The sequence below is a fragment of the Zingiber officinale genome, chromosome 8A (assembly GCF_018446385.1).
Source record: "Zingiber officinale cultivar Zhangliang chromosome 8A, Zo_v1.1, whole genome shotgun sequence".
Taxonomy (NCBI): Eukaryota; Viridiplantae; Streptophyta; class Magnoliopsida; order Zingiberales; family Zingiberaceae; genus Zingiber; species Zingiber officinale.
In genome coordinates this window covers 10,370,461-10,384,645 of record NC_056000.1, presented here as the reverse complement: position 1 = coordinate 10,384,645, position 14,185 = coordinate 10,370,461, and the positions used below count along the sequence as shown (strand labels likewise).

Genomic DNA, 14,185 nt, shown 5'->3' with positions numbered 1-14,185 from the left:
AGTGCTCAAGCTCTCACTAGTGCTGCAATCTTAAGCTACTCAAAGAAAAAGAAGGTGTACTCAAAACCCTAATCTCCTGTCTTCTTCTTCCTTGTGAAGTGTTCTTTTGAGAGGAAGATTTGTAGATTATTATGTAAGATTTCTCCACCTTCGATGTTGATCTGAGAAGGAGAAGTTTCATAGTGTAAAGTGTGACCATAATGTGGACCTTTGGATTAGTCACCTCAAGGAGGTGGATACCAAGTAAATACAAGGAGTTAGCATTACCTTCAAATTTCTACTGTAAAACATCAAGTTAACCAAGAAATCGAAGTGAGTTATTCACCCCCCCCCCCTCTAGCTCAACCGGTCTTAACAGTCTCTCTTTTAAGTCTGGTCGAAAGAGGCATGAGTCCGACGAACTGAACTATTGTGTTAGTCAAGTATGCTGGTTATTCCTGCAACGTGGCGAATATCATGTGTGTTTTAGATGACATCTGCAATAAATGTGACCATGCTTGTTGAATACGTACCATGCGCAATCTGTCTTAATCTTTAAATTTGAAATGTGCTAGTATACCTCTTATTTTGCATCTCATTAAGGTGACGTGATCATCTGTAGAAAAGGTGAAACATTATCTATATCGCAATGATTATCGATATTTAGTTTGATCCATGTGTTCAATCGAGCGACTGGAAGTCCATCCCACCTTTGTGATTGCAGGGATCTGATAGTCATAGTCGAGTGAGCAAAGCTATATTACATTATAGAGAAATGTCGTTGCCTTTATCGTGTAATCCTTATTTTTGTGTTTGCCATTTTCATCTTCTTTGTCTTCTAGTGCTCCATGTCCCACCTTTCAGTAAGTTGTCTTGTTCTTCATCTGCAGCTTCTGCTTCAATCAACTGTCAGTCATCTAGCCCCGAGTTGTAGCTTTTATTGCCCTGTATTGTATCTCTCGATGACGGCATAGTTGTCTTCTACTGCTTGGTAGTCCATTGAATTGGATTTTAATGGTGATGAGTCAAAACGAATAAGGGTGACCTATAGGATTCCTTCTAACCATTGCATAGTGGTCTCAAAGTGTAGCGATCGCCCTCTTCCTAGCTTCGTGACTTTTTTATAAAGTCACTTATTGAATATACTTTGTTTTACCATCCTAGCCTTCTTCTCCGAAGTATCACAGTATTTTCATATTCCCTTATCCCAACTTGGTCTAAATTCTTTACGAATCCTCACCAGCATAGTCATCCTTCACATGATCTGAAGTCATCAAGCTAAGTTATATGTGTATCCTACAAACCTACATAACTCAAATACATGGGTAAACCTAACTTAAATCCTTTGCCCAAACATCAAAACTCACAGTCACACCAGACCCTCAAGATTGCTTCCAACAGTAAAGAGACCCGCTAGAGCATGGGGAGAGAACATGAGAAAAAGAGAGTAAGAATGACAACTAGGGGTTCCCCAGTGTAGTCACTCTGATGCTCAAGTAAGTCTCCAGTAGGAGAGAATGAAAGAGAAGATGAAATAGTAGTTTAGAGTTTCTGGAAGTCTATTTGTATGTGTGTGTACTTGCATCCATAGGAGTGGATGACTTTTTATAGAGTTGTGACTATGCCCTTACGTTCTCGGTGTGTTTTGAGATTTCGACTTATGTTACCCACATTTATTAAAATAAATGGCTACATTTTTCCATTTTCTCTGAAGAAAACAACGCTGTTATCTGTATCTTCTGGGAGCAAAGGTACAGATATGGAGCCTGTCGAGAGCCAGAAGTAGTGCGGAGTCAGGGCCGACACAGAGCCAAGTGTAGCATGGAGTTTGGGCCGATGCAGAGTTGGGAATAACATAGAGTTGGGGGCGGTCCTGAAGTCGAGGTTGATGAGGAATCAAGAATAGCATGGAGTCAAGGATGATCCTGAAATCGAGGGCGGCCTGGATCTTCAGTTGGCTTTGATCTCCACCTTAGTCCTCAGTAAGATTATTGACTTCTCCTTAACCACGTGGCACCTTCTAATTACCTCCTGTATCACTGATACATGAGTATGGAAAAACTAATAAAAGAGTTTTTCTCTCGGAATAACATTAAGGCAAAGGCTTTTTACTATGGATACCACCGAGAAGATGTTCAACATTTTGTGAGGTTATCTGGAGATGTATTTTGTTGATATCTAGAAAAATCCGATCCCATATAATATATAAAGAATATAGAAAGACTGAAGAAATTGTTTTTGCTTAAGAGCAAATGTGACCAGGACTATGTATTTTACAGATACCTATGGTATTACTCATTACGATTATGTATGAGAATTAATAGAGTAATAATACCTAGCCCATTGACTGTTATTATGGCCCAAAGGCACTAGCGACTTGACACATATGTAATTATATTGATGTTCGGAGGCTGTTAGAGTAATAATAATTGGCACATTAGCCTTTATTATGGTCTAGAGACACTAGCTACCTAGCATATAAGTCGTTATACTGATACTCGAAGGCTATGATGCAACACGAATCTTGATTTTTCCACCTACCATTAGGTAATTCTAGAAATATTCATAACGAACGACTCAACAGTCCAACATCCTAGATTTATTATCATATTAGGGGAAAATATCATGCAATGAGCCATGATTGAGAATCAAACCATGAGGCTTAGAAGACTACATGGGTGCATTGTCGTTGCACCATAACCCAGCGCACCAATCTTGCATTTACTTTTTTTTATGCTGACCAATTCTAGGGGTAACCAACCCACCAGGTAGCTAGCTTATGCCAACTAATTTTAGAGATCATCGGTCCGACTCCACTGAAGTTTTTCACCAGCCACCAGGATAAATCGAGAAACATTCGCAGTTGACGACGCATTAACCTAGCATTTTTAGGTAACTACTTATTAATAGAAATTCATTTGTTAATTTGTCAAAGTTGAGCCTCAATTTTTAGATATATGAAAAACTAAAATGGCACTCTACAGCTTCACCATTACCTCAGGCACCAATCTTGCATCTACGTACCTTATATTTGATCACAATATACTCATTTAACATTTTATCATGAAGCATGTAGAAAAAAGGATAACGGTGGTTAAGACATGAGGTGTTGCTATATGAGATTTTGAGATCGAAACTTGACATGTCCCAACATATAAAGTGAGATATTGCCACGTGAGGTCTAGAGACGAGTGAATTGTTTTTTGTCATATGTAGAAAAAGGATAATTATCTTGTTTGGACCTATATCCTATTATTGTACAATAATATTAAATTTATCTATATTGTAAGGGCTATGCAATTATATTTTAAATAGGTATTATATTTTATTATAAATATTATTAAATTACATGCCACATGTGAAGAACAACTTTGTTTTTAATCTTATTTAATTTTACTCTTTATTATCGCATTAAATGATATGTCATGTGAAGAACAACTTTGTTTTTAATCTTATTTAATTTTACTCTTTATTATCGCATTAAATGATATGTCATGTGTGAATAATATATTTATTTTTAATCTTAATCTTAGTTCCTTTTATTCACATTTTGAGCGTGCCATGAGGGCTTCCACATTAGTTAGTTTTAAGAAAGTTAGAACATCCATATTTCCATTAGCACGTTCACCTGTTAATGACAATAAATATATATATATATACACGTTCACCTGTTAATGACAAAATATATATATATATATATATATATATATATATATATATATATATATATATATATATATATATATATATAAACATACCCATTAATACGTTAAAAGAATTGAACGTGTTAATATTTCCGTAGTGCTAGAAGCATTCTATGTTAGTATTAACGTTATTGTGAAAGCCCTTGTAACTGGTTTCATGTAATAAAACTAATACTGGTGGGTGTTATTGTCACCGTAGCAATGAACATATTCAAGCAATTGTACGCGATCAATGCCTTTCTTTATAAAAATAAAATATTATTTATTAAAAAATATATATCTCACCTGATGCATGCACAGGTGAGTTTATTAAAAGATCTAAAATTAAAAAATTTAAAATCAAAAAATTAAATTAAATTGGTGATATATTTTTGATGATGTTAAAATACAAAGAAATAGTAATGTTAATATTAAAATAAATGTGAAAGAATAAATATATTAATATAATATGTATATGATATGTGGACTCTGAATGAGTGTTAATGTTAAAATAAATATGAAAAAAATGAAAATATTAATATAATATATATATAGCATATGGATCTTATAATTTTTATAAGGTGATGGATGTTATAATGCAAACCAATGTAAATACCCTATTAGTCGAATTATTATTTAAAATCAGTTTTTATTTATCATAAATTATCTAATTTTATGTTTGAACCGTTCATCTTTTCCTTCCGTATGAAGTGCGGTATGTGTAAATTTAAAACATTAGATAAATAGTAGTAAGACGGTCGTAATGCCTCCATTAAAAGACTCCTAATAGTCATTTTGTATTTACTTTTTTGTTTATGTTGACCAATTCTTAGGTAACCTAACTTATGTCAATTAATTTTAGAGATCATTGGTCTAATTTCATATAAATTTTCCACCCGTCATCAAAGTAAATTGGGAAACATTCACAATAGACGACCCATTAGTTCAGTATTTTTAGATAACCAACTATTAAGAAAAATTCATCTGTTAATTTATCAAAATTGAACCTCAATTTTTAGATATATAAAAAATTAAAAAGACACTCTACAGCTGTACCATTACCCTGAACACCAATCTTACATTTACGTAACTTATATTTGATCATAATATACTCATTTAACAGTTTATCATAAAATACGTAGAGAATAGGATAATGATGGTTAAGACATAGAGTATTACCATAGAGGTCTTGCGGTCAAAATTCGGTACGTCTGAGTATGTCTTCCTCTATGACTCGATCACTTGTACTAATAATTAATAGTCATTCATAATTTATTTCCTCTATATTGATTTAGAGATAAATTGATGAAAATACTATAAGCGAGTGAATCATCTTACCATATATCTAAAGAAGAGGATAATTATCTTATTCCCACCTATATCCTTGACATTGTACAATAATATTAAATTTATCTATACGGTAAGGGCTATCAATTTTTATTTTAAACAGGTGTTATATTTTATTATAAGTATTATTAAATTACATGCCATGTGTGAAGAACAACTTTGTTTTTAATCTTATTTAATTCTACGTTTTTTTTATCTCATTAAATTATATGCCATGTGTGAATAATATATTTATTTTTAATCTTAATCTTAGTTTTTTTTAATCACATTTTGAGAGTGCCACGATTTTAGTCGAATTATATTTAAAATCAGTTTTTATTTATCAGAAATTATCTAATTTTGTGTTTAAACCCTTCATCTTTCCCTTCGCATGAAATACACTATGTGTAAATTTAAAACATTAGATAAATATCTATTAAAAGACTCCTAATAGTCATCTTGCATTTACTTCTTCTCAAGTATTCAACTTATTTTGATTAATTTTGAAGATCATTGGTCTAATTCTATAAAAAAATTTCATCAGCTATCAAGATAAATCAAAAAATATTCGCAACAGATGATATATTAACCTAACATTTTTAGATAACTACCTATTAAAAGAAACTGATCTATTAATTTATTAAAGTTGAACCTCAAATTTTAGATATATGAAAAATTAAAAAGACACTCTACAGCTACACCATTATACCTAGCATCAATTTTACATTTATGTACCTTATATTTGATCACAATATAATCATTTAACCATTTATCATGAAGCATGTAAAAAAAAAAGATAACGATTATTAAAACATGAGGTGTTGTCACATGAAATTTTAGGATCAAAACTCGACATATAATTTACCTCCTTTATATTAACATACGACGCTGAACGAATCATCTAATTATCTTATTTGGACCTATATCTTGACTATTGTACAATAATTTTAAATTTATCTATATGGTAAAGACTATCAAATTACATTTTAAACAGTGTTATATTTTATTATGGGAAATTTATTATAAGTATTATTAAATCACATGCCATGCCATGTGCGAAGAACAACTTTATTTTTAATCTTATTTAATTTTACTCTTTTTTATCACATTAAATTATATGCCATGTGTGAATAATATATTTATTTTTTTATCTTAATCTTAATTTTTTTTAATCATGAGCGTGCCACGTACGATTTAATCGAATTACTATTTAAAATCAGTTTGTATTTATCAGAAATTATCTAATTTTATATTTGAACCCTTCTTTTTGTATCTTTTCCTTCCGGATGAAGTGCGGTACGTGTAAATTTAAACCATTAGATAAATAGTAGTTAGACGGTAATGCCTCCATTAAAAGACTCCTAATAGTCATCATTGATGCAATATGAGAGAAGGGTCTACTTTAACGTCGATCCAAAACTTCCCTTTTAAAATTAATTTTGTTTGATTATTTTTCAAACTTCAGGCCCTATATTTAACTCACTATAATGGCGTAAATAAAAAACAAGCTAAGTACTCGTTCCTTCACAAATCGGAATCCACAGCCAAGCCAAGTTTCTGGAAGACCAAAACAAAATCGATTCAAGGCCATGGCTGACGACGCCGCGAGCAACAGCACAAACCTACACATCGTCCTGGTGCACGGTGCCTGCCACGGAGCCTGGTCGTGGCACAAGCTCACCACCCTGCTCCGCTCAGCTGGCCACCGCGTCGCTGCGCTCGACCTTGCCGCCTCTGGCATCGATGAGCGCCGCTTCGTTGACATCCGAAGCTTCACTGACTACAACCGGCCGCTGCTCGACTTCCTCGAGTCACTTCCATCGGGCGAGCGCGCTGTCCTCGTCGGTCACAGCCTCGGCGGCATCAATATATCCTTCGCCATGGACAAGTTCCCTTCCAAAGTCGCTGTTGGAGTCTTCGTCACCGCCTTCATGCCCGATTCCGACCATCCCCCCGGTCACGTTTATAAAAGGGTAGCGTATTTGCTTTAAACAGTACGGTAATAATTTAGATCAGTAAAATCTGTGTTTGATTAGTTTTTATTGTTTTCAAGCATAATTTGGATGATACAAGCGATCCATTTTGGTTGGATACTCAATTCGGATCTGTTAGGAACGAGGAGAATGGTCCTGTCTCCATGCTATTTGGACCGAATATGATGGCCAACTTCTACGATCACTCTCCGGTTCAGGTAGGTTATTACGTTTACCTTCCTGTCCTTTTGTCTAATGGCGGATCTACACCTTATACACGGGACTTTATATCCGAATAGCTTAATCACTTGGTAGTTCCACTGCTTGAAATGCTTTACGATGACGTCTAAATTCTAACAAACCGAGCGTCTTCTTGATCAAGGACTTGACTTTGGCCATGACGCTTCTGAGGCCTATTTCCATGTTCGCCGATGAGTTGTTGGCATCACCGCCGTTATCTAAGTCGGGATATGCGTCGACGGCGAAGGTGTACATCAAATGCGAGAAAGACATTGGGCTATTGGCCACTTACCAACAGTGGATGATCGAGAATAATCCGGTGAATGAGGTGAAGGTGATTGAGGAGGCGGACCACATGCCCATGTTGTCGACGCCGGAGGAGCTGAGCCAGATCATCTCGGAGATCGTCAAGACCTATGCTTAGTTAAAGAATCTAAGAAGATTAAGTAGTTGAGAGTTGAGATATCAAGAGGATGCAATCTAGGAAATATAAGCCATTATTATTATTTGAAATTTAAGATCAGCAATTTGTTAAATGAAAGTTTGTTATAATATTATCGAACGAAATGTAAGGCGGCAAGAAAACTTATATATTTAGATTTTTGTAATACTCTTTTGATTAGATACAACTAAACACCAAGTCTTCTTGAAGAATTGAGCAAGTTTGTTGGATTTATTGGTTAACGTATGAGCATTGCATTAGTTATTGTTGATCATTTAATAGTGTGGATCATACCTTATTACCTTTGTTGGGACCGAAAATGTAGCTAAAGGGGGTGAATAGCTCGGCGCGATCTCATGCTCGTCGTTGCTTATTTCTTCAAGATGATAGCAGCGGAAAATACAAGAAACAACAGAATAACGCTAACTCTAGGGATTTACTTGATATCCACCTCAAGAAAAGGTGACTAGTCCAAGGATCCACACACTCATGCATCCTCCACTATGTAAACACTCCTTTTCGGTAACTACCGAAAGCGGAGAAGCCCTACAACCTCACAATACAACAATGAGAAAGAAAGAAGCAAAATACAAATGAATCTTATAAGATTACAATGAACACCCTAGCTTCTTCTTCTTCTTATTGCAACTCGCCTCTTGACTTGGATGAGCCTCCAAGAACCTTCAAGAACTGGCGGTGAGGAAGAAAAGATCGCTGTGGAGTTGTGTTGTGATCGCCCGTAGAGTGGAATCGAAGAAGTGCCGAAGAAACGCTCGCCAATGGCTAATATCTGCGCCAACGGTCGGATCTCAATCGATTGGATTGCTCCCAATCGATTGGGGAGGCTTTGGATCGATCGGTCGATCGATCCAAAGCACGGACCGATCGATCCAAAGCGCCTCTGTGCTCTCGGGAATTGCCTGGATCGATCAACTGATCGATTGGAGGCTCTGAATCGATCGGTCGATCGATCCAGAGCTATTCTGTGCGATCACAAGCTTCTCCCAATCGATCCACTGATCGATTGGGAGGAGGCTTTTCGCGGGGACTCACCTAATCGATCAACCGATCGATTGGCATGAACCAATCGATCGGCTGATCGATCCAGCTCATGGATTTTGCCCAAAACCAAGTCCAAAGTCCCCTAAACCAACATCCGGTCAATCATGACCTGTTGGTACATCATGTCTAGCATCCGGCCACCATTGACCTGCTAGAACTCCCACACCAAGTGTCTGATCAATCTCTTTGACCCACTTGGACTTTTCTCCTCGTGCCAAGTATCCGGTCAATTCATTTGACCTACTTGGACTTTCACCAGATGTCTGGTCAACCTTGACCCATCTGGATTTCCTTTACCTGGCTTCACTCACCAGGGCTTCCCTTCTGCCTAGCTTCACTCACTAGGACTTCACATCTGTCTGACTTCACTTACCAAGACTTTCCTTCTACCTAGCTTCACTCACTAGGACTTCTCATCTGTCTGGCTTCACTCACCAGGACTTCCCTTCTGCCTAGCTCCACTCACTAGGACTTCTCATCTGCCTGACTTCACTCACCAGGACTTTCCTTCTGCCTAGCTTCACTCACTAGGACTTTCCACAACTGTCTGGCTTCACTCACCAGGACTTTCACCTAGACTTTCCACAACTGCCTAGCCTCACTCACTAGGACTTCTCATCTGTCTGGCTTCACTCACCAGGACTTCCCTTCTGCCTAGCTCCACTCATCAGGACTTCCCTTCTGTCTAGCTCCACTCACTAGGACTTCTCATCTGCCTGACTTCACTCACCAGGACTTTCCTTCAGCCTAGCTTCACTCATTAGGACTTTCCACAACTACCTGGCTTCACTCACCAGGACTTTCACCTGGCTTCACTCATCAGGATTCTCCACTCTGCCTAACCTCCCAGTTAAGACTTTCACCTGACTTCACTAACCAGGATTTTCCAGTCAAGTATCCAGTCAACCTTGACCTACTTGACTCTCCTTCAACATCTCCCCACATGAACAATTGCACCTGCAATCTCCATGTATTGTCAAACATCAAGACTCGAGCTTGAATCAATTCAAGCTCAGTCAACCAGGTCAACTTTGACCTAGGGAATATTGCACCAACAATCTCCCCTTTTTGATGTTTGACAATACCTCATTTAAGTTAGGCTAATCCCATAGTCTCAACTTCTTTCATGCCAATATATGAATGAGGATTCCCTTCATTCTCCTCCTTTCCTAGAGGGCAAACTCCCTCTTAAGTAATGAAGACCTAACTTAAACCCTACATTCTCCCCCTATTGACACACATCAAAAAACTCTCTCCCTGAAGAGTTACCCAACGTTGTTTACAACTTCACTCGTTGTTCACAATACAATAACGAAGGTCTCATACCCTTTATTCTTCTTAACGCTCATCCTTGAGCATATACCACTTGGTATATTCACACACGATTCAAATGAAGGTCTCATACCCTTCATTGTCATCAAATGCTCATCCGTGAGCATACACCATTTGAATAATGAAGATATCCACTCTCCATTATATTCAAATGCCCAACCTTGAGCATTTTCGCTAAAGAAGATTAACCACCTTCCAAGGTGTATGAAAAATAGATTTTCATGTCCTTAAAGAGTAACTCCCCCTAAAGATATGCACGTTACTTCTGTCATTGCACCAACAATGACTTGGAATCCCTAAACATATAAGAAACCCAAATTTAGAAGTTTTGAGGTTCAAAATTTTAATATTGAAACCAAACCTCTACTTAGTCTTCCTTAACCAATTTATCCTTGTTTTCATCATAAAAACTCCCCCTAAATATATACAAATATGTTTTGAGGGGTAAGGAATGGTTACCTAGACTAAAGGTAGTTCAAAAAGATGAAATTAGACTTTCCCAGCCAAAATCAGCATCCCCAATCGATTGGAGTTGGGTTCCAATCGATTGAACCCATCTGAATCGATCCACTGATCGATTCAGACTGCGTGGATCGATTGACTGATCGATCCAGCGAGCTTTTGCTTGCGGGAAAACTCCTCTCAATCGATCGCCCGATCGATTGAGGCACTCCAATCGATCGGGTGATCAATTAGAGCTCTGAAAAACTGAAAATTTATTTCAGTGAATTTCAGAAACTCCCCTAAAATTCTACAAAAATCGAAAAATCATAAAAATTCATGTAGACATTCCTTAGGGCATAAACTATCAAAGAAAAATAGTTTTATATGAAAATACTTTTTATTTTCAACGATTGACACTGATATGGGTTAGGTTTAGTAGGTCCCCGGAGAAAAGGGGAAAGAAAAGAGATAGCAGAATTAAGCAATGTAAATATCGGCCGGGATATCGGGCTTAAGAAAATGTAGGCTAATATCGTCCGGGACAACATGCTTAAGGAAATATAGGCAAATATCGGACGAGGTAACACGCTTAAGAAAATATAGGCCAACACCGGCCGGGATAATACCTTAAAGAAAAGATAGGCTAATACCGGTCGGAGTACATCTTGAGAAGGGTAGGCTAATATCGTCCGAGATAACATGCTTAAGAAAATATAGGCAAATCTCGGACGATGTAACACACTTAAGAAAATATAGGTCAACACCGGCCGGGACAATATCTTAAAGAAAGGCTAGGCTAATATCGGCCGAGATATACTTTAAGAAAGAAAGGCCAATATCGGCCAGGATTGTCTGAGCTAGCACATGCGAATATAGACTAATATCAGGCGGATGTATATGATTGTCCGAGAATGAGCAACTACAAGACAGTACAGGATTTATAATATATTATCAGACGAAGAGGACATGTGTTAAATAAAAATAATAACCCGCCTGTACGAAACCTAGAGTCAATCCCGACCGATACAAAACATAGTATAATATCGGGCTGTCCACAACATAGTGGAGACAGGATAACCAAACAGGGGTGATAAAATATAACTTATAGGACAGGACGAGAATAAACATTTTAAGGATATTTATGAATAGCTTATGAAAATATTTGCTTTATGTAATCGTATAACAGGTTGACTAACTCGGCCGGAAGAATGTTTCTAGACTCTTCTGCAGGTACTAGACGATAAAAAAAGTACATCTGGGGTACAAAAAAGATTCCTTAAAAGTCATTCTCTGTAAGTACGTGGCTTACATCATCTCATAACAAACTCTAACAAACCGGGGTCCACTTCATGACTATGGAGGTTATATGAAGTGGTATAAAAGGGGGAATCCTCTCCGTTGGCCAGGTATGTTCACATTGATGCTCACACTCACAACCCTAGTTTTCAACTATTGTTCATCTTCTTCTTCTTCCTGGTTTTTTCCACACAAAAAGGAGAGATCACTGACTTGAGCGTCGGAGGGCCTAGCCAAGGATTCCCACCTCGGTCTTAGGTCACTGACAATAGTGTTGGTTGGTCTCTTGTGCGTAGGAAGCCTTGGAAGCTCCAGATCTCGGTTTTCTTCATCAAAGCTTTCCTTTCATCTTTGGATCTTCACATAAGGAGGGCATTCTTTGACTTCATTCTCCCAGATCCGCTTTGGGTTTCTCGGATCGGTATTCTACAGGTATTATTCTTCATCAGCAATAGGTTTTCTCCCAGCTTTCCGTTTTGTCAGGCTTCTCAGACAGGATCAGACACAAACTTGGAAACTTGTAAAAAGTTTAGTGTTTTCTTCCAAGTTTGTGCTCAACTATTCAATGATGATTACTATCAAAAGATAGTCTTCATCAAGGTTTTCCAAAGCATATTTAAAATCATTTTCAAAACCAATATCCAACCATATTCTTTGGGCTCAATACACATGACTTGTACATTAGCTTTCCCAATGATTGGAAAACACATAACTATGTGTTTTGATGAACCTAAAACTCATAAAAATACAATAAATCAACATCTTGAGTGTTGTTCATCATCCTAACATCTCACTTGCATCTAATGTGTACAAAAACACATACAAGTCACCTTATAGTTCTTTAGTGAGATGTAAACTTTAGTTTTGCCCTAATATAGGGATCATGCATATCTATCTAGGTATTTTGAGGTTAGGAACATCCACCAAGGATGTTACTTGTTAATGAATGTCATTTGTCCTTAATTTGCAAGGAATTAAAATAATGCATGATGCGTTATGGCATACATCAAAGATGAATAATTCTCAAAAGAAAATTTCCTATAACTACATGATGTATGTATGACATGACATAATATTTTTTTATTTTTCATAATAAAACATGAATACAAAAATAAATATGATGTCATGACATATGATGGACAAACAAAGCATGGAAAATTAGCATAAATAGAATACCTAGATTAACTATCTAAGTATCCTTAAACCTTAGCTAACTTAAAGTTTAAACCTTGATTGCCCAATATTTCTCAAGAAAATGTCAAAACCCAATTTGACATTTCTTTTACTTTTATAAATTTTGTGCCAATTTAAATTAAACATATTCCTCAAATTTTGACACAATTTACTCTTCCAAAAGAGTAACAGTTTGAGTTAAGGCCTAGATTGTCTTTAATTCCCTAAGAACGTACCAAAATCCCAACTTGGTAGTTTTTATGATTTTCCCAATTTGTGTCACTTAAGATTACATCCAATTTCTCAAAATATGACACATTTTTAATGACCTTGGTAGGCTTCTTAGAAGCCTTGGTCACTTTTTCTAGGTCAACTCTAGGGATTGCTTCCCTTGTGACATTCCTAGTGACTTTCTTAGACTTCTTAGAAGTCTTAGTCACGTTTGTTGTTGCAAAAATACTTCTAAGGATAACTTTCCTTGTATTTTTAACTTGACTACTAGCCTAAGGTTAGTTCCATAGCTATATGGAACTCTATGGTAAGACGGCACATCATTTTTGGTTTTAAATTTGTATCCCAAACCTCTATTACTCTTGGATGAACTTTGATGTCCTATATCTAGGTTTTGCTCATTTTGCCCTTTAGGATACTTTCCATCATTTTTAGGGTCTTTTCTAATTTATCAAGTCTTGACCTCAAGACTTGATTTTCCATCATTAAATCCTTAGTTTTTTGTTTTTCAATGAATCCATGAGCATTTTTATTTCTAGACCTATAACTAAAATTCTTAGTTTCCTTGCCTAGATTTTCATCTACCTTCCTAACCCTAGGTGTGGTAGTTTTAGCATATAGAGCCACATGTTTTTCTTGAATAACATCATGCTTCCTATTTTTATGGTAAATAACATTAAAATGATAAAAATTTGAATTAGCATGCTTTTTACCATTGTTTAAAGGGGTAGGCTCAACAAATGATATCTTGCGTTTTACCTTAGAGGCTCCCCCTTGAGTTGTGCTTCCTCCTTGAACCTTGACCGCTTTCTTCCCCTTGGGACATTAACTACGATAGTGTCTCTTTTGATTGCAAGAGAAGCACACAATGTGCTCCTTGCTCTTCTTTATAGTGGGGGTGGTCTCCTTGGGTTTCTCCTTGCCCTTAGGTGCCACTTGGCCCTTCTTCTTGGCCAATTTAGAGCACTTGCTCTTGTAATGCCCATGTTCCCTACACTCAAAAC

General features: G+C 36.7%; 1 protein-coding gene across 1 annotated transcript; it reads left to right on the top strand.

Moving 5' to 3' along the window:
- The first annotated feature begins 6,481 nt into the window (after positions 1-6,481).
- LOC122011378 (methylesterase 9-like) lies at positions 6,482-7,855 on the top strand. The gene is made up of 3 exons (XM_042567761.1): positions 6,482-6,961; positions 7,042-7,179; positions 7,344-7,855. The coding sequence occupies exons 1-3, from the start codon at positions 6,578-6,580 to the stop codon at positions 7,623-7,625; spliced, it is 804 nt and encodes a 267-aa protein (XP_042423695.1). The 5' UTR covers positions 6,482-6,577; the 3' UTR covers positions 7,626-7,855.
- The last annotated feature ends 6,330 nt before the right edge of the window (positions 7,856-14,185 follow it).